The sequence below is a fragment of the Vipera berus genome, assembly GCF_964194415.1.
Source record: "Vipera berus genome assembly, chromosome: 4".
Classification (NCBI taxonomy): Eukaryota; Metazoa; Chordata; class Lepidosauria; order Squamata; family Viperidae; genus Vipera; species Vipera berus.
The window spans coordinates 122,618,208-122,642,940 of record NC_138206.1 but is presented as its reverse complement, the minus strand read 5'-3'; the positions used below and the strand labels follow the sequence as shown (position 1 = coordinate 122,642,940).

At 45.1% G+C, this 24,733-nt stretch overlaps 1 protein-coding gene across 1 annotated transcript in view; it reads left to right on the top strand.

Annotated features, from left to right (window-relative positions):
- Positions 1–4,717: 4,717 nt before the first annotated feature.
- The window catches only part of FGFR3 (fibroblast growth factor receptor 3), a 63,059-nt gene continuing 43,043 nt past the window's right edge, over positions 4,718–24,733 (top strand). Inside the window, exon 1 of the mRNA XM_081328052.1 lies at positions 4,718–4,872. Within this exon, the coding sequence (XP_081184178.1) occupies positions 4,728–4,872 (145 nt within the window). The 5' untranslated portion in view covers positions 4,718–4,727. The remainder of the gene's footprint in view (positions 4,873–24,733) is intronic.

Below are 24,733 nucleotides of genomic sequence, written 5' to 3'. Positions count from 1 at the left end.
AATCTAGATAAATACCAGGACATATTATCTTACACAGTATTATCCAGAAATAATTTCCTTGGCCGATCTGGGATGTTGTATTGTTTTGCTTTTCACATTGAGGCCGATACGCAGAAGGGAAAGGAAAGGAAGAGGGCTGAAAAAGCAGAGGATCTGCCTAGGTTAAGCTCTAGTAGAACAGAGGTCTTCAAACTTGGCCCTTTTATGACTTGTGGACTTCAACTCCCAGAATTCCTCAGCCAGCATTGCTGGCTGAGGAATTCTGGGAGCTGAACTCCACAAGTCATAAAAGGGCCAAGTTTGAAGACCCCTGTAGTAGAAGAATGAGAGATAGAAAGAGGGCAAGCTTCTCCCATGCTCTCTAATAGACAGTGATTATTGATACATTGCCTACTACTTATGCCAGTATTATTTCTTTCTCCAGCTTTGTACAGAGAAAACTTGAGGCTCCACTTCACGTTTCTCTGAAGTAATCTGAAGGCATCCAGATACTGCTATCACCTCTTAGTTGAAGGAGTGAGTTGATTGAATCTCCTTCAGTCAGAATCACCCTTTTGAAGTTTTGCAGAGATACAAATCTTTGTTCCGAGCATTGTGCTCCAGCTGCAGTGGATTTAATCATCTGATTTTGATCCTCGCTCAGTAAATTGTTGATATCTCTAGTAGGTTTGGCCCTTAGAGAAGGGTGAAACACAGTATGAGATTTCTTGATAACTTATCTGTGCTGAGTATATGCCCCCTTGATGATCTGGCTGTAGCTTACTGAAATTCTTTGATTTCCCCATATATTTTATGTTTCTTCAAATTAACGTTTGTCTCCTTCCGCTTTCTAGATAACCTTTGTTCAAATATTCAGGTTTAAAGTTCAGCTTACTCTGCTTTGGTAAATGTCCCTGTAATTTAGCAGTGGGAATCAAAGCCACCCCCTCTGCTTGTTTTAATTGTTTCCCAAAACTGCAAGTCTTGCTTGCAAAAAGGGTGAGAACGTTTCTAGCTACAGGTTACACGGGCAAGCTTAGGTCCTTGAGGAGAAAGTGGCAAAGCTTTCAGAGGCCAGTTGAGCCTCTGTGCCGAAGCCCTTCACTGTTTGCAAAGAAGACGCGGCTCCTTCAAGCAGAACATGCTGAGGACTCTCTGCTCTGCCAACTTGGCCCCAGGGTAACGAGGAAGGCGAAGGAACTTCCCCAGAAAAGGTGTGGGTCGGGACGGTTCAGGAGAACTCGGATGAACAAGAATCAGCATAAGACTTTTAAAAAAGCAAAAGGGAGGGGAGATAGCAAAGCATAATTTAGGTACGACAACTCCCCATGCCGTCACTCTGCTTAACAGCTAATTCCTACAACACTCAAAATACCAGTAAAACTGTATTACTGTGATATTCCTCATCTTTCCTAATACCTATCCTTATCTTCTTATGACTATAACTGCTGCTTGTATCTTACAATTTATATTGTGGGTTTTTTTGGTACCCTAGTATGATTTATGTTGTTTACTTAGCTAGTACTCTATGATTATCACTAAGTGTTATGATTTATGATGAAGTGTTGTATTTCACGATTTATGATGAATGTATTTTCATGTTGTATATGATCATGATTATCACTATTACTTGTATGTACACTGAGAGCTTGTGCACCGGAGACAAATTCCTTGTGTGTACAACCACACTTGGCCAACAAAGAATTCTATTCTATTCTATTCTATTCTATTCTATTCTATTCTGTTCTGTTCTGTTCTGTTCTGTTCTGTTCTATTCTATTCTATTCTATTCTATTCTATTCTATTCTATTCTATTCTATTCTATTCTATTCTATTCTATTCCTATTCCAATTTCTATTCTATTCTATTCTATTCTATTCTATTCTATTCTATTCTATTCTATTCTATTCTATTCTATTCTATTCTATTCTATTCTATTCTATTCTATTCTATTCTATTCTATTCTATTCCATTCCATTCCATTCCATTCCATATTCTATTCTATTCTATTCTATTCTATTCTATTCTATTCTATTCTATTCTATTCTATTCTATTCTATTCTATTCTATTCTATTCTATTCTATTCTATTCTATTCTATTCCATTCCATTCCATTCCATTCCATTCCATTCCATATTCTATTCTATTCTATTCTATTCTATTCTATTCTATTCTATTCTATTCTATTCTATTCTATTCTATTCTATTCTATTCTATTCTATTCTATTCTATTCTATTCTATTCTATTCTATTCTATTCTATTCTATTCTATTCTATTACCATTCCATTCTATTCTATTCCTGCTAAACAAAACTCATTCTATTCCCTCTTGCTGTTCAGTGGCTTCCTCCACACGTCTCCCGTTTAGAGGCTGCGTCTTTGTGGCAGTTGCCCTAGAACAGAGGTCTTCAAACTTGGCCCTTTTATGACTTGTGGCCTTCAACTCCCAGAATTCCTTAGCCAGTGTGCCACGCTGCCTGAGGAATTCTGGGAGTTGAAGTCCACAAATCATAAAAGGGCCAAGTTGGAAGACCCCTGCCCTAGAATCTACCCTTATAAAAAGGTGTATTTGGTTGTTTTAGGAATATGGAGATTTAGGTGCTGATAATCCATTCTTAAAACTTAAAAAGTGCCAAAAAGATTAAGGGGACTTTTATGTTCTTGTGAAACATGATACAGAGTCTGGAAATAAGAAAGTGGGCTTAGAAAAACATGTTTTGGGGAAATACTCAGTCCTTTCACAGGACTGAAAGTAGGAAAGTAGACAGTTTCGGCGTGCTGCAGTCCACTCAGATTGATCGTCGTATACAGGTCCTCCACTTATGAGTGGCTGTCTATGGAGATTGTCATGACTGGCTGCTTAAGAGACCATTCAAAGTTATGACAGACTTCCCCAGGACTTCTTATGACTCAGATTTGGAGTTTCAATGACCGCTTAATGACCAGAATGACTTATGACTAATTTTGGGCTCACAGTCATAAGTTGAGGACCATCTGCACAACAACCGTGGCCCCCAGTCCGTTTTCCTCTTGGCCTTTGTAGGCTGAATACGACACCTGTTTAAATGATACAGTCTCAAATCTTATTTTGTGTCAAAGCTAGGCAGAACAATTGAATACGGGTTTATTATAATCCAGGAGAAAGAATACACACATTTGAAGATAGATGCAAGGCCAGGTTGCTGGGTCTTGTGAACCCCATTCCACATCGTACGAATGCAAGCTTCTAACTTCCAAAGGGGGTACATTTGAAAGATACAGGCCTGTCCAGTTTTTCCCCATGCCACTTTAGCGAACAACCCCCCCACCGCTGAAGGCCAACAGTAAAGATCTGAAGTCCTTGGACAGGATCTAAGTAGGGACCCAGCAGTTCCGTTGGCTGTTTTGTTCTCCCAGAGGAAGAGTTGGAGACTCAGAACTTAAGAAAACTGGGCTGTTCCAACGTGTGTGTGGTGGAGCATCTAGCCGTCTTTTCAGCCTCTCTGCAGTGTTGCTTGAATTGTGCTTTATTGCTGCCTTCGTGCATGCGGGGCTGTGGCCCGAGGGAGGGGGGCCTTCACGGAGCCAGTCTGATCTTCCACCAACGTTGCTTCTGGTCCCCAGGACGGCAGAAGTAGACAGGAATGAGCCAAACAGGGAAGAGCCAAACCTTAGCCAAACTGAGTGGTTTCATGGGAAAGATTGAACATGGCTTGTTTCTCTCCCTAACTTTGGAGGAAAAGGGCACGAACCAAGCCGGTTCTCTTTTCTGCATGTTTAACAAAGGTAGTCCTCGATTTTTCGGTCGCTTGCTTAGCCATCATTCAAAGTTACGACGGACCTGCCTGGGAAGTACCTAACTATTCACGGGGTGGGCTTCCCGGGGTGTTTCTCTTGGATCCCCCCTAAACCTAAGAGCGGTCCTGATCCAGACCGCCCGCAGAGTGGACGGGACTGGCGTTTAGCGTGCAGAACGGCAGAGTCGGAAGGGACCTCGGAGGTCTTCTAGTCCGACCCGCCGCTCGAGCAAGGAGACTCGCTACCATTCCGGACAAACGGCCGGCCGGCCTCTTCTTGAACACCTCCGAGCCCGGTGCGCGCGAGGGCTTCGGCCACGGCTCGGGCTGGACCCCGCGCGGGAACTCCGGGGCTCCCACGGCCCTCGGCAGGTCGGACGGGGCAGCCCGGCTCCCTCCCGCTCGTCCCTCCCCGGGGCGACGGGCGGCCTCCGGCCCGGACAGCCTCAGCCGGACTCCGGCGCCCCTTTGCCGGCAGAGGGAGGCGGAAAGCAGCCGGCAGCCCCGCAGGTAGGACCGGCCCTCCCGCCGCCCCCGGGGGGGCCACGCTCCGCCCCGCCGCCCGCCCCGCCCCGCCCGAGAGGCGGCCCTGCCCTCCGCCGCCCCCGGCAGAGAGACGGGCGGGGGAGACGGGGGGGCAGCGGCCCCGGAGCCGGCCGCGCGGCAGGTGGGCTTGGGGCGGGGGGGCTCTGGGCGTGGCGGCGGCCCCGGGCTTGGGGCGGGGGGGGGGCGGGGCGGGGGCGGGGCGGCGGGGGCGGGGCGGGCGGGGGGGGGCTCTCCCGGGCAACCCGTCCCGCCTACCTCGCGGGAGCGCTGTGCGGGCAGGAGCCGAGCGGAGCGGAGCGCGGCTGCTGGGGCTGCGCTCGGAGGCGGCGGCGGCGGCGGCGTTGGCGTCGGGCTGCGTCCCGGGAGCCTCCGACGGCGCCCGATCCTGGCCGGGGAGCGCGGGGCGGCGCGGCATGCGGCCGGAGGATGGCTGAGGCCGGCCGGGCGAGCGCTGCCCCCGCGGCCCGGAGCGCAGGCGGCATGCGGGGTCCCCGGGCCGCCCTGCTCTGCCTGCTCTGCCTGGCCGCCGCGCGCGGCCTCCCGGGCCCCGTCTCGCCCACCCGGCCGCCAGGTGAGCCGCCGCGGGGAGGGCGGGAGGCGGCGGAGGGGGCGGCGGGGCGGCGGGGCGAGGCCGGGCTCCCGCCGCTGGAAGGAGCGGCCGCTTGGCGGGCGCGGACCCTGGGCGAGCCTCCGGGAGAACTGGGCGCTCGGGCGCGGCGGCCGCGGGGGACTCGGCGGGTGGGTGGGGGAGGCTGCTTTGGCCGGGCTCTCTCCGACCCGGGGCTCCCCTCGGACCCCGCGGAGCTTTCCCCGGCCGGTTGGGGGACCGTGCGGAGGAGGGCCCGCTTCGCCTCCCCCCGGCCGAGGCGTTTGCCCGGGCTCCCCTCCTTTGCGCTGGGATTAAAAAAATAAAATTAAATTAAAACCGTCCCGTGTATCGGTGCGAAAAGAGCAGCCCCCTCCCTCGAGCGACGCTCTTGCTGCTTCTGGGCCGGGAGCCCCCAGGTCTCTTCTTGCCAACGGCCGCTCCGGGACCGGCCTTCGGACTCTGCTCGGGGACAGATTGGTCAAAAGCAGAAGGGAGAGGAGGAATATTTCCTCCAGGTATTGCGGGAGCAAACCCTGAGCAAATATTAGTCTGCCTAGCTCAGACTCGGACTTACCATAGGTAAGAGTAGCAACGCGAGGTGTGTCTCTTGGTCTCAAAATAGTAGCTATGGCAGCCAGCGGTTCTGCGTGAAAAGGGTTTTTGTGCTTTTAAAGAAGCAGGTTGTGCTCTGATTTTAATGGGCAACGGTGGTGTACTTCTGTTGTGGCATCTTTCCATTCGGACGGAATGGAAAATAGCAGATAAAGTTCGGTTTTAATTCTTGGGATATCGACGTGTAGGAAACGGAAAAATGGATGTTTGCGTTCAGTGGTTTAAACTCCCAACTGCTTTTGCTTGCTGTAAAAGCAATTTATAAATAAAAGCCGTTGTGAATTCCTGATGGAAACTCTGAGGACTTTTTCAAAAAGTTTCTTGTGTTGAAAGAGCCTTAGCCCTGTTGTACTTAATATGCAGGAGAGAGAGTGACTGTCCTAAGGGATAATGGTTGGAAAAGCTAATTTTTGCCACGTAAAAATAAAATAGCCCAGCTGAGTTTACTTGGTTTTGCTGACAGCCAATGACAGAAAGAAAGAATCCAAAAGCTTCTCCTGGTGTTACATTATTGTTTATTTGTACACGAATGAAACTAAGTAAAGACGCTACACAAGTAACACCAAAATTTGGTTTCGCTGCTGTGTTGTATGTAAACAAGCACAACGCATTTAGAAGAAAATGTGGTTAAAGCCGGAAACGCAAAAGATCAGATCTGTTGGGTGTGTGTATGTATAGTCCCACCAGAATAAATAACAGTTAGACTTAATTCTTCCGTCTACAAAGACAAAACAGTCTTAATTTGAGTGAATGTTGACAGCAGTTTATCGCCAACACTTGGCGTTGGAGGCAAACGTGAATTTCATTAATAAAGCTGTCAAAACGTTTTAGGGTAGCGAAACGGTGGCATTCAACAGGTCATAAATGTTTTAAATATAACACGCATGATATAAATCTTAGCTTCGTGAAAACCTCCTCTTGAACGGCGTGGCTCAGCCCCAAGGAGAGCCCAGATGTTTACTTTCGGATCAGGACATTGGAGAGAGGGGCAAACGGGGGGCCTTTGGGGGGGTGAAATGGGGGCCGGCCATTGGTCCATTCCTAAGGTGTGTTGTTCAGCCTCACTGTCCGAGGCCTTATTTTTCAAAAAGGGACCTGGAAACATTTTTCCCCCTCCCGCTTGTGAGCTAATTCTCCACGTGGGGCTGGGAAGGTTATAACAGCTACTGCCTTGTGCTGCCACTCAAAGGAGGCATTCTGTAGGAATCCCTGTGTTTGCTCCTAGGAGTACTAGCTATTAGTAAAGGTGGTGCAAATTCTAGCATCTTCCAGGGAGGTATTCTGCCCTTAGCGAGAAGGAGGCAGATGGCGGGGGTGGGTGGGTGGGTGTTCTTGAATGCGGTCCAAACCAAAGTCTCCGGGGGGGGGCTCATCTGGGCTGAGTTTTTCCCCTCCTGCTCCTTTTCTCAAGGCTGCAGCAAAACCGGGTCAATTTTATTTTTATGAATGAAAGTAGAGAGGCATTGACTGTGTAGGTCATTCATGAGAGTGGCAGTGATGATTAGGAAGGTCAGTGAACTCCTCCTTTGCAGCCGGGAACATGCAGCCACCCTATTCAGCCGCCAGAGAATAGACACGGAGATAAAAAAGCATTCGAATTTGCATTCGCATTCAGATAAAGATATAACTCGGTACGGTTGGTGCATGTCAAGTAGCAGGCTACCTCTGCTGCAGACGGAGCAGGGCGGACGATTAGGAGCCCCACAAAGTGTTGTGTTCCAGTTGTGGCCCACTGCGCTTACTTTTTAAAACCCCAAAGAAAAATTAATCTGCTTTGCGGCGAATGTCTCTTTTTTCCTCCATATTTACAACTTCAAACCGAAGAGGTGCTTGAGGCAGCTTGTTGCTGACTTGCAGTTGTAAACCAAACATACAACAATGCCAAAGAGAACAATTGTTCACATCTTGTGTTTATTTTAGCTGGGGATAATTGTGTCCGCTTTCCAGGCTCTGGTCCGATTATGTTACTTTGAAAAGCAATTAAAAATAATATTTTTTTCTTTTAAAGCCTACAGCACCTTAACACAAAGTAACATTTTACAACTGTTGCAGCCAAAGGGAAAGGAATAGGGAACAAGCATGAGAAATGGCAGAAATGGTTGGAGCAGATTTGGATGGTAGCTTTTCATTTGTGGCTAACGGCAGTTCTTAAATCTAAAGCTGTAGTGATGAAATAAGCCCTGTTTAAAACATGGTCAAATCCACAGGAGGTATACAATGGGCACGGAGAAGCTCTGAATCCAGTTTAGCTTCTTTAAAAGGCCCTTGCTTTTAATGAGTATAGTTCGTTTCAAAGGTTAGTCAAGGTCCAGCCAATCAGAATCATTGAATGACAGAGCTGGAAGGGACCTTGGAGGTCTTCTAGTCCAACCCCTTGCTCAAGCAGAGACCCTATACCATTCCAGACAAATGGCTGTCCCGTCTCTAATTAAAAACTTCCAGCGTTGGAGCATTCACAGTTCTGGAGGCAGGTTGTTCCACTGGTTAATTGTTCTGACTGTCAGGAAGTTTCTCCTTAGTTCCAGGTTGCTTCTCTCCTTGATCAGTTCCCATCCATTGCTTCTTCTCCTGCCTTCAGGGGCTTTGGAAATTAGGTTGACCCCCTCTTTTGGGGGGCAGCCCCTGTTGAAAATCACAAATTTTGAATACAGATCCACCAAGATAAATACAGTGGTTGTGCGTGTCTCAAACATTGATCAGCAGAATTGCTTCAGAATGTGCAGGAACACTCTTGGTATAAGAGGCTACCTGTTGTAGGTAACTTCAACACAGGCTACTACAAGATTTTTATAATGCTGTCATTCTGATCTGAAATTGTCCCAGAGGGCCTGTTCGCTTTAGCTTCAAATACGTTCATGTGTCCTTTTAATTTTTCTGCTTAGGGATCAGTGAGGAACGTTCCCTGATCACCCCGTGTGCATTTTATTAAAGAGAACAATTGATCTGTAGTATAAACATTTCAAGAAAATTGTGTTGACTACAGTGGTTTTATTTATCTTACTCAGCATCATCACTTTCTTGTTTGAAACAGGATCGTCCTGACAGTTTTGACTGGCATGTGATGACCACAAGATTTGTTATCTTGCTAATTTTAATTGGTTTTTTGGGGGTGGGTGGGTGAGAGCTGCCTTCCTTTTTTAAAAAAACAGCCAAGCCGTTTCCCATTATATTTATAGTTCTTAGTATTTCCCAATCTGTAGTTTGTAGAAATGATCTTGTGATTCATGGGGAGTGGAAAGGAAATATTTGGAACATATTCGGTATGATTTTGTTCAATGTACTTCGTTTTGCTTCACAGTTTGAAACAGCGGCACTTTTGTGTGACACAAATGTGAAGTGGTGCGTTCTGCACCCTTCAGCAGTTAGAATGTGGGAATCCAAGTATGAATCAGTGGGTTTTGCCTGGTGTGGTTAAGAAAGAGTGGATACCTTGGTGCCGTTTGAGCTTGGTGGTTTTCTTGCAGACGTTTCATTACCAGACTAGGAAACGTCATCAGTGACCAACTCTTAAGAGTTTAAATGGCTTGTGTGATGGTCCATGGAAGTGTCCAGCAATGAGGTCTTGGTTCTTATGGGGAAAAAGTTGAGAACTGGTAGGCTGGTCAATTAAATCTATGCCCCTGCTGGGTCCAGCTGTTGGATGGACATGGAACGCTCCAGTGATTTAGAGACTGAAGCCATCACAGATCCAGACTTAGGATGACTTGAGAATGGAAAAGTGGATGATGTAAATAATGTTGCACTGACAGACAGAAGCCCAGCCACTTTTGTGCGTTATGCATTGTAATATTCCGTGCAGGGATGAAAAAGGTGAAGCTTGCCACAAGACTGTCCAGTGCTGTTTTCATAACTTGGATAAAGGTCCCAGAGCTTAGACGTTGTAAGAGGCAGAGTTTAGAAATAGCAGTGCTGAAAAAAAGAGAGGTTAAAACAAATACATGATTGATTAAAAAAAAAGTATTATGTGTGCTATGAAAATGATTTGGGAAAAACCCTTTCTGGGTTCATTAAAGATGCTGCTGCTTTAATGAGTAAAGCAGCAACAGCTTTAAATATGTCTTTACTAATGCAAGTCTTAAAGCAATGTGGCCTTAGTATCCTTGGGGGTTGTTCAGCTGGGACAAGAAAACAGATGTGAGAGATAAGGAGGGCAAAGGGCAAAAGGTCTCAGCCTATCACGTTAGGATGGAAGTCAAGCATTTATTAGCTTTGGGTTAAGCTGAAATAGTAGCCCTCGATTTATGATGCGTGATGGAGACTGCCCATCATTTTCTTGTGTGTTGTGATGGTTGTAAGGAATGCAGGTCACCCATGTGACTGACACAATTTTAGAACCATTTTTGTGGCAGTCGTTAAGTAAACACCGCTGTTGTTAAATGAACGTGGCATTCATTAAGCAAGCATGGCGTTGTTAACCAGAGCAATTGCTCACTATGGGCTGAAAATGGAAAGTAAAAGCCAATTTTCAGCAAAACCGTCAGGAAACGCAGTCATGTAATTTCAGGATGCTGCAAACAGCTGTAAATGTTGCTAAGCGCCCAACTATAGTCACATGATCACATATCACATGACCACAGGTGGGGCGTTTAGCATTGGAACTGGGTTGTAAGTACCTGCAGGGAGATCTTTTGGAACATTGAACAGTCACTAACCAAGCATTTGTAAGTCAAGGACTTCCTGGTTTGTCATGCGTTCCAGTGAAATCATAGTAGGAAAAAAAAATTCCTATGAATTGTCTGGCGATCAAACCGGTCAGTCCTAGTGGAGATCAACCCTAAAGATACTTGCTCCTGGGGAAGAAAGCCTTGGCAAATCTAGACACACAATAAAAAGCAGAGACATCAGCCTGTCAACATAAGTCCATATAGTCAAGGCTATGGTCTTCCCAGTTGCAATGTATGGCAGTGAATGTTGGACCATAAGAAAGGCTGAGCGCTAAAGAATCGAGGCCTTTGAACTATGGTGCTGGAGAAGACTCCTGCGAGTCTCTTGGACTGCAAGGCGATCAAACCGGTCAGTCCTGGAGGAGATCAACCCTGACTGCTCTTTAGAAGTTGAAACTCAGACCCTTTGGCCACCTAATGAGAAAGAAGGACTCACTGGAGAAGAGCCTAATGCTGGGAAAGGTTGAGGGCAAGAGAAGAAGGGGACGACAGAGAATGAGGTGGCTGGATGGAGTCACTGAAGCAGTAGGCGTGAGCTTAAATGGATTCTTGAAGAGGACAGGAAGGCCTGGAGGAACGTCGTCCATGGGGTCGCGATGGGTCGGATACGACTTCGCAGCTAACAACATGAATTGTCTTATTGGGACATTTGCTTTTTGGGCATCTTTGTAGCAAACATCTAAAATTGATCACAGTTCATTGCTCTTCAGCATTAAGAACCAGCGTTCCCACTTTCCGCACCCTCATTGTCTTCCCTTTCTTTTTGCAGTTCTTTTAGACCACAAAATCATGCACCAGACGTTTAATCGACTTCATGTGATGTCGTTAGCAAATGTAACTGCAGATAGTGCCTTTGGGTTACACCCGATAAATGGCATTTAATCTCTTAGCACAGAGTGTGATAAAAAAATTCACCTTCCTCATCTCTTGCTTGGTCCAAAGTCAATGCAATTTTCAATTTTGAGTTGGCTTAACCAACACCTCAAAAAAGGCCATAAAATTGGGTCGGTCACCTGGGCAGGATTCATTACACTCATGGGGCAAGGACTACCTGTGACTGAAATCTTACTACTGGTATGGTAGTCCAGAGGCAGGAGCACATGGCTCCACCTGCATCTGACCTCAGTTTGGTTTCTAGCTTAGCTTCTTATGTTGAAGAAGAGAGTTGAGTTGAGTAGAGTTGAGTAGAGTAGAGTAGAGTAGAGTAGAGTAGAGTAGAAAAGAAATAGAAATAGAAATAGAAATAGAATAGAAAAGAATAGAATAGAATGTAGAGTAGAGTAGAGTAGAGTAGAGTAGAGTAGAATAGAATAGAATGTGGAATGAGAGGGGAGGAGAGGAAAGGAGAGGAGAAAATGCAGAATAGAAGAGAATGCAGAATAAAATACTTTATTGGCCAAGTGTGATTGGACACACAAGGAATTTGTGTATAATTCCAGTCATCTGCCTGGGTAACCGGAGTCCCTGTTGGTTAGCCAAGCCCTGTTCACTTCTCAACCTCCGTAATTTGAAGATGTGTGGACTGAGCAGATGCACCCTCCTAGGCACTCTGAGCAACATTATTCAAATTTGCTGCGACTTGGATGCCATTGGATGCTAAAAGAAGAAGCCTCTGTGGTCTGGTCTGGTCTAATTTTATGGAGTTGCCTTCAGTTGTGGCTTACGAATGTGGGCAAGACGCATGAAAGGGTTTGTCCAACCATTTAGTTTAACCCAATCCTAGCGTTTAATCCTGAAAACTACCCTATTATTTCTTCTTAATGAAAGGCAATGTATAAAACCAGGGAACGAAATAATACGATGCAAAGAGGAGTCCAGACAGCTTCTGAAGATGGAATAGTGGAAAATACGCCATCTTATTCTTCACTCGGCCTCAAACTCTTTTTGTCGGGAAGTTTATCCTGGTTTTCACCCCAAATGTCGGCTGTTTAGCAGACTGCAGGAATCACTCAGGCTCCGTTTTACTTTAGATTCAGGCACCAGGATTCAATCCCATTCGAACTGTTAAGAGTTTTAATTTTAGACCTCGGTAAGGACATGTCAAAATGTGTTCCGTTTTCTCCTGGCCTGCCAGAATACAAAGAAAGGTGCCGGGGGAAAAAGTCGATAAATTAACCTTTGCTTTGACTGATTGTTTTGGGAGTTTCCCCCCAAGTGCTTTTCAAAAATAGGTCTCATTTTATAGCAAAGGACCACATAGCCACCTTCTTTGATTATCTGTCAAGAAGCCGATCAAGCGGGGGTAACGAACGGGTGCAAAAAGAGAGAAAAAAATATTTTCCCAACTGGAAAGCATTCCAAGCCTAGCAAAGGGCCCATCGGCCTCTGGATTCTGAGCTGGCAAACCTGTGGGAGTGACTTTGCACAACACAAAGATTAAAAAATCCGGGAGGAGTGCACACCTGGTGTTGCTGTTTCTCCAGGTATAAAATACGAGGAGTTCCGATACAGGTAATCCTCGACTTAACAACAGTTCATTGAGTGACCATTTGAAGTCACACAACGGCACTGAAAAAGTGACTTATGACCGTTTTTCACACTTACGACCATTCTCTGCGGTTGTGTGATCAAAATTCGGACGCTTGGCAACTGGCTCACATTTACGACGGTCACAGTGTCCCAGGGGTGTTGGTCACCTGATATCCTTTAGTGAATGTCTGACGAGGTTATTAACGTTATTAACTTAACGTCTGCACTTATCAACTGTTGCATGATAGGCCGTAAAATGGGGCAAAATTCAGGTAACCAACGTGTCACCTAGCAAGAAATATTTTGGGCTCAATTGTGGTTGTAAGATGAGGATTACCTGTATCAACGTAACGATAAGCATCCTGTCTCGGTCTCACTTGTCCAGGGCGAAATATCAGACGAGGCAAGGCAGCGATAAAGAGCAGAATGGAAGCAGAAAATGTCTGGTAAAATGACTTCTGGGTAACTCCGTAGGAGAGAAAGACTTCTTGCTGGTGTTTTGTGAGACACACAGCCTGCTTCTTTGGGGCTGTGTTGAAAGCCAACTTGGCAACAGAGGTCCCCTCCTTTCCCACGGCTTGGATTCTGTCAGCAACCAACTGAGAATGTCCCCCCGCCACCACCTAGTTAAATTATTCCTCCGTAACGGGGAAATACTGTTATATTATGGCAAGAAACGAACATTCTCCAAATCCACTTTGTGATTGAATCTTCATGACTGACACTCGGCGAAGGCTATTGTTGAAAAGCGGTGTTTCTCAAACTTAATTGACTTTTAGAAGTTTCACTTTACAAGAAGTAACTGGAGGAAGATCATTAAAGGGAGAAGCAACTTTGAACCAAGGGAAAAAATCCTGATAGTCAGAACAATTAACCAGTGGAACAGCTTGTATCCAGACTGGAGGTTTTCCAGAAGAGGCTGGGCAGCCATTTGTCCAGAACAGTATAGGGTCTCCTGTTTGAGTAGGGGGCTGGACTAGAAGACGTCCAGGGTCCCTGCCAATCCTATGTTCTAAGATGTACGGACTTCAAATTATGCTGGCTGCAGAATTCTGAGAGCTAAAGTCACAAATCTTAAAGTTGTGAAGGTTGAGAACCACTGTGATAAACCCTAATGCGTCTGCAGTGTTGCTCTCCCCATAATGGCAATGCATTTTGTATACTCCCTTGGTTACAAATAATTTCAAGAAGAAGGCAAGCTATTAAGTGTGATATAAAGAGGGCTGGCATTTGATCTCAGGCTCTCTATTATGGTATCTGCTGCAGAATTGTTTGGATCTACTCTGAAGAAATAATCTAGATAAATACCAGGACATATTATCTTACACAGTATTATCCAGAAATAATTTCCTTGGCCGATCTGGGATGTTGTATTGTTTTGCTTTTCACATTGAGGCCGATACGCAGAAGGGAAAGGAAAGGAAGAGGGCTGAAAAAGCAGAGGATCTGCCTAGGTTAAGCTCTAGTAGAACAGAGGTCTTCAAACTTGGCCCTTTTATGACTTGTGGACTTCAACTCCCAGAATTCCTCAGCCAGCATTGCTGGCTGAGGAATTCTGGGAGCTGAACTCCACAAGTCATAAAAGGGCCAAGTTTGAAGACCCCTGTAGTAGAAGAATGAGAGATAGAAAGAGGGCAAGCTTCTCCCATGCTCTCTAATAGACAGTGATTATTGATACATTGCCTACTACTTATGCCAGTATTATTTCTTTCTCCAGCTTTGTACAGAGAAAACTTGAGGCTCCACTTCACGTTTCTCTGAAGTAATCTGAAGGCATCCAGATACTGCTATCACCTCTTAGTTGAAGGAGTGAGTTGATTGAATCTCCTTCAGTCAGAATCACCCTTTTGAAGTTTTGCAGAGATACAAATCTTTGTTCCGAGCATTGTGCTCCAGCTGCAGTGGATTTAATCATCTGATTTTGATCCTCGCTCAGTAAATTGTTGATATCTCTAGTAGGTTTGGCCCTTAGAGAAGGGTGAAACACAGTATGAGATTTCTTGATAACTTATCTGTGCTGAGTATATGCCCCCTTGATGATCTGGCTGTAGCTTACTGAAATTCTTTGATTTCCCCATATATTTTATGTTTCTTCAAATTAACGTTTGTCTCCTTCCGCTTTCTAGATAACCTTTGTTCAAATATTCAGGTTTAAAGTTCAGCTTACTCTGCTTTGGTAAATGTCCCTGTAATTTAGCAGTGGGAATCAAAGCCACCCCCTCTGCTTGTTTTAATTGTTTCCCAAAACTGCAAGTCTTGCTTGCAAAAAGGGTGAGAACGTTTCTAGCTACAGGTTACACGGGCAAGCTTAGGTCCTTGAGGAGAAAGTGGCAAAGCTTTCAGAGGCCAGTTGAGCCTCTGTGCCGAAGCCCTTCACTGTTTGCAAAGAAGACGCGGCTCCTTCAAGCAGAACATGCTGAGGACTCTCTGCTCTGCCAACTTGGCCCCAGGGTAACGAGGAAGGCGAAGGAACTTCCCCAGAAAAGGTGTGGGTCGGGACGGTTCAGGAGAACTCGGATGAACAAGAATCAGCATAAGACTTTTAAAAAAGCAAAAGGGAGGGGAGATAGCAAAGCATAATTTAGGTACGACAACTCCCCATGCCGTCACTCTGCTTAACAGCTAATTCCTACAACACTCAAAATACCAGTAAAACTGTATTACTGTGATATTCCTCATCTTTCCTAATACCTATCCTTATCTTCTTATGACTATAACTGCTGCTTGTATCTTACAATTTATATTGTGGGTTTTTTTGGTACCCTAGTATGATTTATGTTGTTTACTTAGCTAGTACTCTATGATTATCACTAAGTGTTATGATTTATGATGAAGTGTTGTATTTCACGATTTATGATGAATGTATTTTCATGTTGTATATGATCATGATTATCACTATTACTTGTATGTACACTGAGAGCTTGTGCACCGGAGACAAATTCCTTGTGTGTACAACCACACTTGGCCAACAAAGAATTCTATTCTATTCTATTCTATTCTATTCTATTCTATTCTGTTCTGTTCTGTTCTGTTCTGTTCTGTTCTATTCTATTCTATTCTATTCTATTCTATTCTATTCTATTCTATTCTATTCTATTCTATTCTATTCTATTCCTATTCCAATTTCTATTCTATTCTATTCTATTCTATTCTATTCTATTCTATTCTATTCTATTCTATTCTATTCTATTCTATTCTATTCTATTCTATTCTATTCTATTCTATTCTATTCTATTCTATTCCATTCCATTCCATTCCATTCCATATTCTATTCTATTCTATTCTATTCTATTCTATTCTATTCTATTCTATTCTATTCTATTCTATTCTATTCTATTCTATTCTATTCTATTCTATTCTATTCTATTCTATTCTATTCCATTCCATTCCATTCCATTCCATTCCATTCCATATTCTATTCTATTCTATTCTATTCTATTCTATTCTATTCTATTCTATTCTATTCTATTCTATTCTATTCTATTCTATTCTATTCTATTCTATTCTATTCTATTCTATTCTATTCTATTCTATTCTATTCTATTCTATTCTATTCTATTACCATTCCATTCTATTCTATTCCTGCTAAACAAAACTCATTCTATTCCCTCTTGCTGTTCAGTGGCTTCCTCCACACGTCTCCCGTTTAGAGGCTGCGTCTTTGTGGCAGTTGCCCTAGAACAGAGGTCTTCAAACTTGGCCCTTTTATGACTTGTGGCCTTCAACTCCCAGAATTCCTTAGCCAGTGTGCCACGCTGCCTGAGGAATTCTGGGAGTTGAAGTCCACAAATCATAAAAGGGCCAAGTTGGAAGACCCCTGCCCTAGAATCTACCCTTATAAAAAGGTGTATTTGGTTGTTTTAGGAATATGGAGATTTAGGTGCTGATAATCCATTCTTAAAACTTAAAAAGTGCCAAAAAGATTAAGGGGACTTTTATGTTCTTGTGAAACATGATACAGAGTCTGGAAATAAGAAAGTGGGCTTAGAAAAACATGTTTTGGGGAAATACTCAGTCCTTTCACAGGACTGAAAGTAGGAAAGTAGACAGTTTCGGCGTGCTGCAGTCCACTCAGATTGATCGTCGTATACAGGTCCTCCACTTATGAGTGGCTGTCTATGGAGATTGTCATGACTGGCTGCTTAAGAGACCATTCAAAGTTATGACAGACTTCCCCAGGACTTCTTATGACTCAGATTTGGAGTTTCAATGACCGCTTAATGACCAGAATGACTTATGACTAATTTTGGGCTCACAGTCATAAGTTGAGGACCATCTGCACAACAACCGTGGCCCCCAGTCCGTTTTCCTCTTGGCCTTTGTAGGCTGAATACGACACCTGTTTAAATGATACAGTCTCAAATCTTATTTTGTGTCAAAGCTAGGCAGAACAATTGAATACGGGTTTATTATAATCCAGGAGAAAGAATACACACATTTGAAGATAGATGCAAGGCCAGGTTGCTGGGTCTTGTGAACCCCATTCCACATCGTACGAATGCAAGCTTCTAACTTCCAAAGGGGGTACATTTGAAAGATACAGGCCTGTCCAGTTTTTCCCCATGCCACTTTAGCGAACAACCCCCCCACCGCTGAAGGCCAACAGTAAAGATCTGAAGTCCTTGGACAGGATCTAAGTAGGGACCCAGCAGTTCCGTTGGCTGTTTTGTTCTCCCAGAGGAAGAGTTGGAGACTCAGAACTTAAGAAAACTGGGCTGTTCCAACGTGTGTGTGGTGGAGCATCTAGCCGTCTTTTCAGCCTCTCTGCAGTGTTGCTTGAATTGTGCTTTATTGCTGCCTTCGTGCATGCGGGGCTGTGGCCCGAGGGAGGGGGGCCTTCACGGAGCCAGTCTGATCTTCCACCAACGTTGCTTCTGGTCCCCAGGACGGCAGAAGTAGACAGGAATGAGCCAAACAGGGAAGAGCCAAACCTTAGCCAAACTGAGTGGTTTCATGGGAAAGATTGAACATGGCTTGTTTCTCTCCCTAACTTTGGAGGAAAAGGGCACGAACCAAGCCGGTTCTCTTTTCTGCATGTTTAACAAAGGTAGTCCTCGATTTTTCGGTCGCTTGCTTAGCCATCATTCAAAGTTACGACGGACCTGCCTGGGAAGTACCTAACTATTCACGTCGGAGGGGCCCATCCCCACCCACCCCCCTCGCGGGCACATGATGTCCTTCGGTCAATCAGTAGCTGAGACACATTTACTGCCCTTTGCAGCTTCACCCACGTTTTAAAATGGGGTTGCAAAAAATAAATAAACCCTGGCATTTATTTCTGGGGTTTTTTGGAGGGGGGTTACAAAGGTGGCACCTTTGTGGACTTCAACTCCCAGAATTCCTCAGCCATGCTCAAAGTTTTGAAGTTGCCACCTTCGCAAGGACTTTATCCCACCCACCCCCCATTCCCTCCCCACCCCGGTGCCCTGGGAGTCGCGTAGGGCAAAACCCACCATCGCTTTGCTTTTGTTATTCAGGTTTTTCTACCTGCCTTTTCGGGAGAAAAGAAACGAGGTGAGGGTGGGAGAAGAACGGGACTCCTTCGTCTTGTGCGAGACAGCTGGTTCTCCGCTTACGACCACAATTGAGCCCAAATTTTCTGTTGCTAAGTGAGACATTTGTTAAGCAAGTTTTGCCCCATTTTTCTTGCCGCAATTGTTAAGTGAAGCACTGCAGTTTATAATTCAGGCAATCCCTGACTAACAACGGTGGTGACCGTTCAGAGTTAACAACAGTACTGATGAAAGTGACTTACGACCGTTTTTCACACTTAACAACCGTTGCGGCATCTCCCTGGTCACGTGATCGAAGTTCAGACACTTGGCAACTGGCAGGGACTTACGACGGTCACAGCATCCTGGGGTCAAGTGATCCCCTTTTGTGACCGTCTGACAAGCAAAGTCAGTAGGGAGGCTGGATTCGCTTAACAACCGTCTTACTAACACATCAACTGTGGTGATTCATTTAACAACAGTGGCAAGGAAAGTCATAAAATGGGGCAAAGCCCACTTAACAACTGTCTAACAACAGAAATTTTGGGCTCAATTGTGGTTGTAAGTCAAGGACACCTGTAACCTGGTCGTTAAGTGAATCCCGGCTTCCCCCATTGACTTTGCTTATCAGAAGGTCACAAGAGGGGACCACGTGATGCCTCCCCCCCAGGACACACTGCGACCGTTGTAAATATGAGTCAGTTTGCCAAGAGTCTGAATTTTCATCACGTGACCGTGGGGGAGGCCACAACGGTCATAAGTGTGAAACGGTCATAAGTCCCTTTTTTCAGTGTCATTGTAACTTTGAACGGTCACTAAATGAATCGCCGTGGACTCCCTGTAAAACTCACTATGGGGCTAGCTTCGGGGAAAGCGTGTGTGTGTGTGTGTGTGTGTGTGTGTGTGTGTGTGTGTATGTAGAGTGTCATTGTCAGCCCGGATAGTTTGCCTTTTATCAGGGAAAAACAGGGAAAAACTATGCAAAACTTGTCAGACACGTAATCAACTTTTAATTTTAAACACACTTTTTGTGTCATTCCCCCCGCCCCCATATGACAGTCCAGGGTGTGCAGTTACAGGACTTTTAAAAATCCAGCCGTCTAACACAACAGTGCAAGAGCGATGGAGAACTCATTAGAGGGGGAAAAATCTCATTAGAGACAATCTGGGGGTGTGCAAACGTACACGCGTGCACACCCACCCACCCACCCAATCTTCTTGGCTAATCTTGGCTAACCTGCTAGGATCTGCTTTCTTGCGAATGCAGCCCTGGGGAGGGGAGGGGGGGAGGGACACCAGAGAAGGCCACCAGATGGCACCAACTCACCTCTGAAACACTAATAAAAACCCTGCAAAGGCCTAAAAAAATGGAACGATAGACGTTTTCCACATGTTCTCTTGGATTCTCGTGTAGATGGTTTTTTTTTAAAACACATTTACCGGTACTTGTTTTTGTCAGCATTTTTTCTGGAGGGGTGTTCACAATGCGATGTGAAGTCACGTGATGAGGCTGAGTGCTTGAAGAAGCTGTTGACGCCTCTAGGAAGATGGGTGCCCACCCCTCCCCCTTTGGCCTTCCGTCTTTCCCATCACTGGGGTCTTCCCCAAGAAGTCCTCTCTTCCTATCTGGTGGCCAAAGTGTTTGAGCTTCAGCTTGGATCTCTGTCCTTCCAAAGGACGGTCAGGGTTGATTTCCTTCAGGGTTGACCGATAGGACCTCCTTGCAGTCCAAGGGATACTTCAGAGCCGTCTCTAGTACCACTATTCGAAAGCATCCATTCTTTGGTGCTCGGCCTTCCTTGTGGTCCAGCTCTCTCAGCCATACATGGTTGTTGTTCAGTTGCTGGGCCATGTCTGACTCTACACAACCCCATGGACCACAGCATGCCAGGCCTCCCCTTAACCTCTGCTGTCTCTCGGAGTTTGCCCAATTTCACGTTCATCGTGTTGATGACACCATCTAACCATCTCCTCCTCCACCGTCCCCTTCTCCTTTGGCCTCCCTTCTTTCCCAACATTGGGGTCTTCTTCAAGGAGTCCCCTCTCCTCATTTGGTGGCTGAAGTATTTGAGCTTCAGCTTCGGTCTCCGTCCTTCCAAAGGACGGTCAGGGTTGGTTTCCTTCAAGATTAACCGATAGGACCTCCTTGCAGTCCAAGGGATACTTCAGAGCCGTCTCTAGTACCACTATTCGAAAGCATCCATTCTTTGGTGCTCGGCCTTCCTTGTGGTCCAGCTCTCTCAGCCATACATGGTTGTTGTTCAGTTGCTGGGCCATGTCTGACTCTACACAACCCCATGGACCACAGCATGCCAGGCCTCCCCTTAACCTCTGCTGTCTCTCGGAGTTTGCCCAATTTCACGTTCATCGTGTTGATGACACCATCTAACCATCTCCTCCTCCACCGTCCCCTTCTCCTTTGGCCTCCCTTCTTTCCCAACATTGGGGTCTTCTTCAAGGAGTCCCCTCTCCTCATTTGGTGGCTGAAGTATTTGAGCTTCAGCTTCGGTCTCCGTCCTTCCAAAGGACGGTCAGGGTTGGTTTCCTTCAAGATTAACCGATTGGACCTCCTTGCAGTCCAGGGGACTCTCCAGAGCCTTCTCCAGCACCACAATTTGAAAGCACAAATTGTTCAGTGCTCGGCCTTCCTCGTGGTCCAGTTCTCACAGCCGTACGGGACTCCTGGGAAAACCATAGCTTTGGCTATACGGACCTTTGTCGAAATAATGAGAAGAGAACCGCAGAAACGAGTAAAAGAGCTCCGAGAAAGATTTTCTCCAGTTTGGACTGAAGCCAATATTCTTAAACGTTGGAGAGATGTGCTTGTCATTTCAATCACAGGAAATTAACCAGGTGGTCTCTTGCTTTGATGTTGGAGCTGCCTATGGATGGGCTGTGTTGCCTGGCTTGGCTTGCAGAGAATAAGGAGAACGAGTCCTACCTTCATCCTCCACAGACGAAGCTTTTTAAAAAAAGAAAAAAATGCCTCCTTGTCCCTCACAGTATTTTGGCTTGTTTATGTAGTAGTGTAGGTGGTCTTGATTTAACATCAAGGATAACATGGTGGTCAGCTTCTCTGAAATACCTGCTTACGAAAGAGATCCTAGAAGGTGATTGTAGAATATTATTTGAGGTTCTTGAGGAGGTAGTGATGTGGTAGCAGGTCTGGCCTGACCTTTCCATTAAAATACGAGAAACATGGGTGATAGAATACCCCGTGGTGCTCTTTCTAAAACCAACCAGGTTTCTACGAAGAACGCCATGCCACGTGTTGGCTCTCTCTTGAATCCCGAGTACCAGGGGAAAGATTAAGCTCCTTGAATATAAGGTTTGTCTTCTTTTCAAAGCTTTACACCTCCGTGGCTTCTAGTCCTGCTGTGTGGAGAGCACAGTTTGATGTTCAAAAGTCAGGTTTGATGCGATGGTCCTTTGGCACTTTTGGAAAGCTAGCTAGTCTTCAAGAAAATCTGTAACATTAAATATTCAGAGCAGCTCAGATAACTTTTGCGCTAACTTCTAACTGGCTTCAAAGCATATTTCCCTGTTTTAATATTCTCGGGTCGTGGGAGATAGACTGTTGGGTTCATTTTTCCCCCCCTAGATCAGCTATGCTGGCTCAGGAATTCTGGGCGTTGAAGTCCACGAGTCACAAAAGAGCCAAAGTTGCCTACCCCTGCCCTAGATGCTCATCAACTGCTAGATTTCTGCATTTGGGTTGTGAGAATGGAGTTTGACTTAACAGCAGCTTGGTTTCCTATGCTTGAGGAAGAAATATGGCAGTCCTCAACTTACAGCAGTTTGTTTAGTGACTGTTCGAAGTTACAACGTCACTGAAAAAAGTGAGTTATAATTGTTTTTCACTGCATGCATTCATTCATTCCATTGCAGCATCCCCATGGGTCACGCGATCAAAATTGGGATGCTCGGCAACTGGCGTGTACTCAAGAGGGTCACGTGATCCCCTTTCGCGACCTTCTGACAAGCAAAGTTGGGGGGGAGTCGGATTCACTTAACAACCGGGTGACTAGCTTAACAACCGCAGCAATTCACTTAAAAGCTGCGGCAAGAAAGGTTGTAAAATGGTGCAGAATCCCTTTAACAAATGTTTCACTTATCAACAGGTAAGTTTTGGGCTGGGTCGTGGTCTTACGTTGAGGATTGCCTGCACAGAGTTTGGATTCCCATGTTGCAGCCCAGCGGTTCTCCAAACGTGACAACTTCAAAACTTTGAGCGTGGCTGAGGAATTCTGGGAGTTGAAGTCCACAAAGTTGCCACCTTTGGAGACGCCTGTACGGCAGCACAATATGAGTGTTACGAATGCTGTAGGCACGGTCCAGGCTGCAGCGACACGGCAGGAAATATAATTTGCAGCGGCTTCCACCCTCGGAGGCAAGAAGGTGCACCGGCTACTTGAAGTCTGAAAACACCGTTTTAATGAGCTCGGGAACAGAAGGCCCCGTTGTGTCCTTGTGAAAGGAATGTGTTGTCTCCTGCATCTTTACCTAGCATACAAAAGAGAAGGCTGGTGGTACGCAATGTACTTTCGGCAGAAATTTCCCAAAACAGGCAGCCGTGAATGGGAAGGAGGTGGAAGGCTGTTTGCGGTGGGAATCGGGGACCTCTTCTTAAAGGTTGAGTTGACTTTCAGAACACCAAACAGAACAGTTCAGCTGACGGATTTATTTGTGTCCCTCCCGTGTCTCAAAAAACAAAGGTGTTTTTTTTTAAAGTTAATATTTCCATCAAATAATGACCACTGTATTGCACCTAGCGAATGAGTAAATCTTGCAAAGAGCAATCGGGTTAAAAGGAAAAGAATGATTGGCGTGGGGAGATGTGTGAAATCTTAAGGATGAGGAAATTTAATACTGAGAGAATGGAAAGCAAAATAACTTCCCTGGAGCAGTTCCCATTGTTCCCGAACAGGGCCTTGGACTACAAGACCCCGAGTGTCCCTTCCAACTCTGTTCTTCTGTAATTTCTGTGGGGAATGAAAAGCTTTTAACTACACGAGTGAGGCTGTTTGTTACGAGCAACTCTTTTTTTTTTTCCTTTTTCCATTTTGTGTCCATGACGAAGACTGTGATTAACAGAGAGAAGCTGATGAAGGATACCGCAACAACAAAGTTTGGAATAATTAAAATAGTATTTCACTGAGGACACTGAGAGAGAACATGTTTGTGGAAATCCACCAAATATATTTGTGTGAAGTGATTATGGATGAGTTTTGGGATCCTTTACATTTTCCGTGCATGTTCCTACTTGAACTTTATCTGGGAACCGCCTTGCGTGGTAGTAGAGAAGCACCAGGAAGGTTTCATCCGAGCATTTCTCTTAAGTGTGAAGTCCAGCCTGTGGAACGGCTGCTTTTCTCCAGCCTGGAAATGAGCTGAAAGACTAAGGGAGATTTAATGATGGAGGAGGAGGAGGAAATCTTTGGTGCTCTCTTGGTTTTTTTTTGCAGACTTTTCACATAAAATCAGTGGTAGTTAGTGCTAGCACTAGATGGGTTTTTTAAATTGTTATTCCCTTGGAAACATAAATTGCAAGGACCTCAGACTCTTATCTTAAGCCAGAAATACTTTTATTATTGACAATTATCTTCGATCAAAGCGTTAAATCAACCAGGAATAGAGAAAGTGAATGTAGCATTTTTAATTCAGTGCTGAAAGTACATCTAATGGTAGAATCACCCTTTTCTGCAACTTAGGGGTGCATTGAGGCAGCACACAGGAGCAGAGCAAGTTGTTATGTGGACCTTGGCCCTTAGTTTTGCAACCGCTTGAGTGGAGAGCCAAAATTACGTGGAAAAAAGGAATTTTGGAAGGGTGAGAGAGCAACAGGCATAGTAATTGGTCTCTATTTCTCCGTGGCTGGGTTTTAATAACTTACTAGGCTAAAGCCCAGTTCTTGAGTTTGTGGCTCAGTGTCTTATTCAACCAGCTTATAATTCTTTGTGTTGAGCAAAGCAGCTGAATTACTTCATTAACTTTACTTCGGTTAACCACGAATGAGGGTGTTGGGTGAACAAAGCCATTGAAATTGAAATGGCATTGCTGGTAAACAGGGGCCGAATCCTTACAAGATGGAGAGCCACCTCCAAGATTGTGGTTACTCAGATTTTAGATAGCTTCTTTCTTTCTTTCTTTCTTTCTTTCTTTCTTTCTTTCTTTCTTTCTTTCTTTCTTTCTTTCTTTCTTTCTTTCTTTCTTTCTTTCTTTCTTTCTCTTTCTTCTTTCTTTCTCTTTCTTCTTTGTTCTCTTTTCTCTCCCTCTCTCTCTCTCTCTCTCCTCAAACGTTGGAATGTATGCATTTTAACTCACATTGAAATGATTTACCTCCCTCCTTTATGATGTCTTTTGATAGCACCAGGCATTGGACTCTATAGTTGTTTGCCTAGAGATTATCTAAGGGAGTTCAAGGAAAAAGTAAATGACATTTCTAAAAAGACAGGAAATTGGGAAATTGGGGTGGAGCAGAAGACTAATAGAAAGCATCAGAAGAGACGGTGGTCTAAGAAATAATGGAAGGCGTTGCTTACCGTTGAGGTAAAATCCATAAAAAGGTATACTTGCAAACACACACACACACACACATATATACAT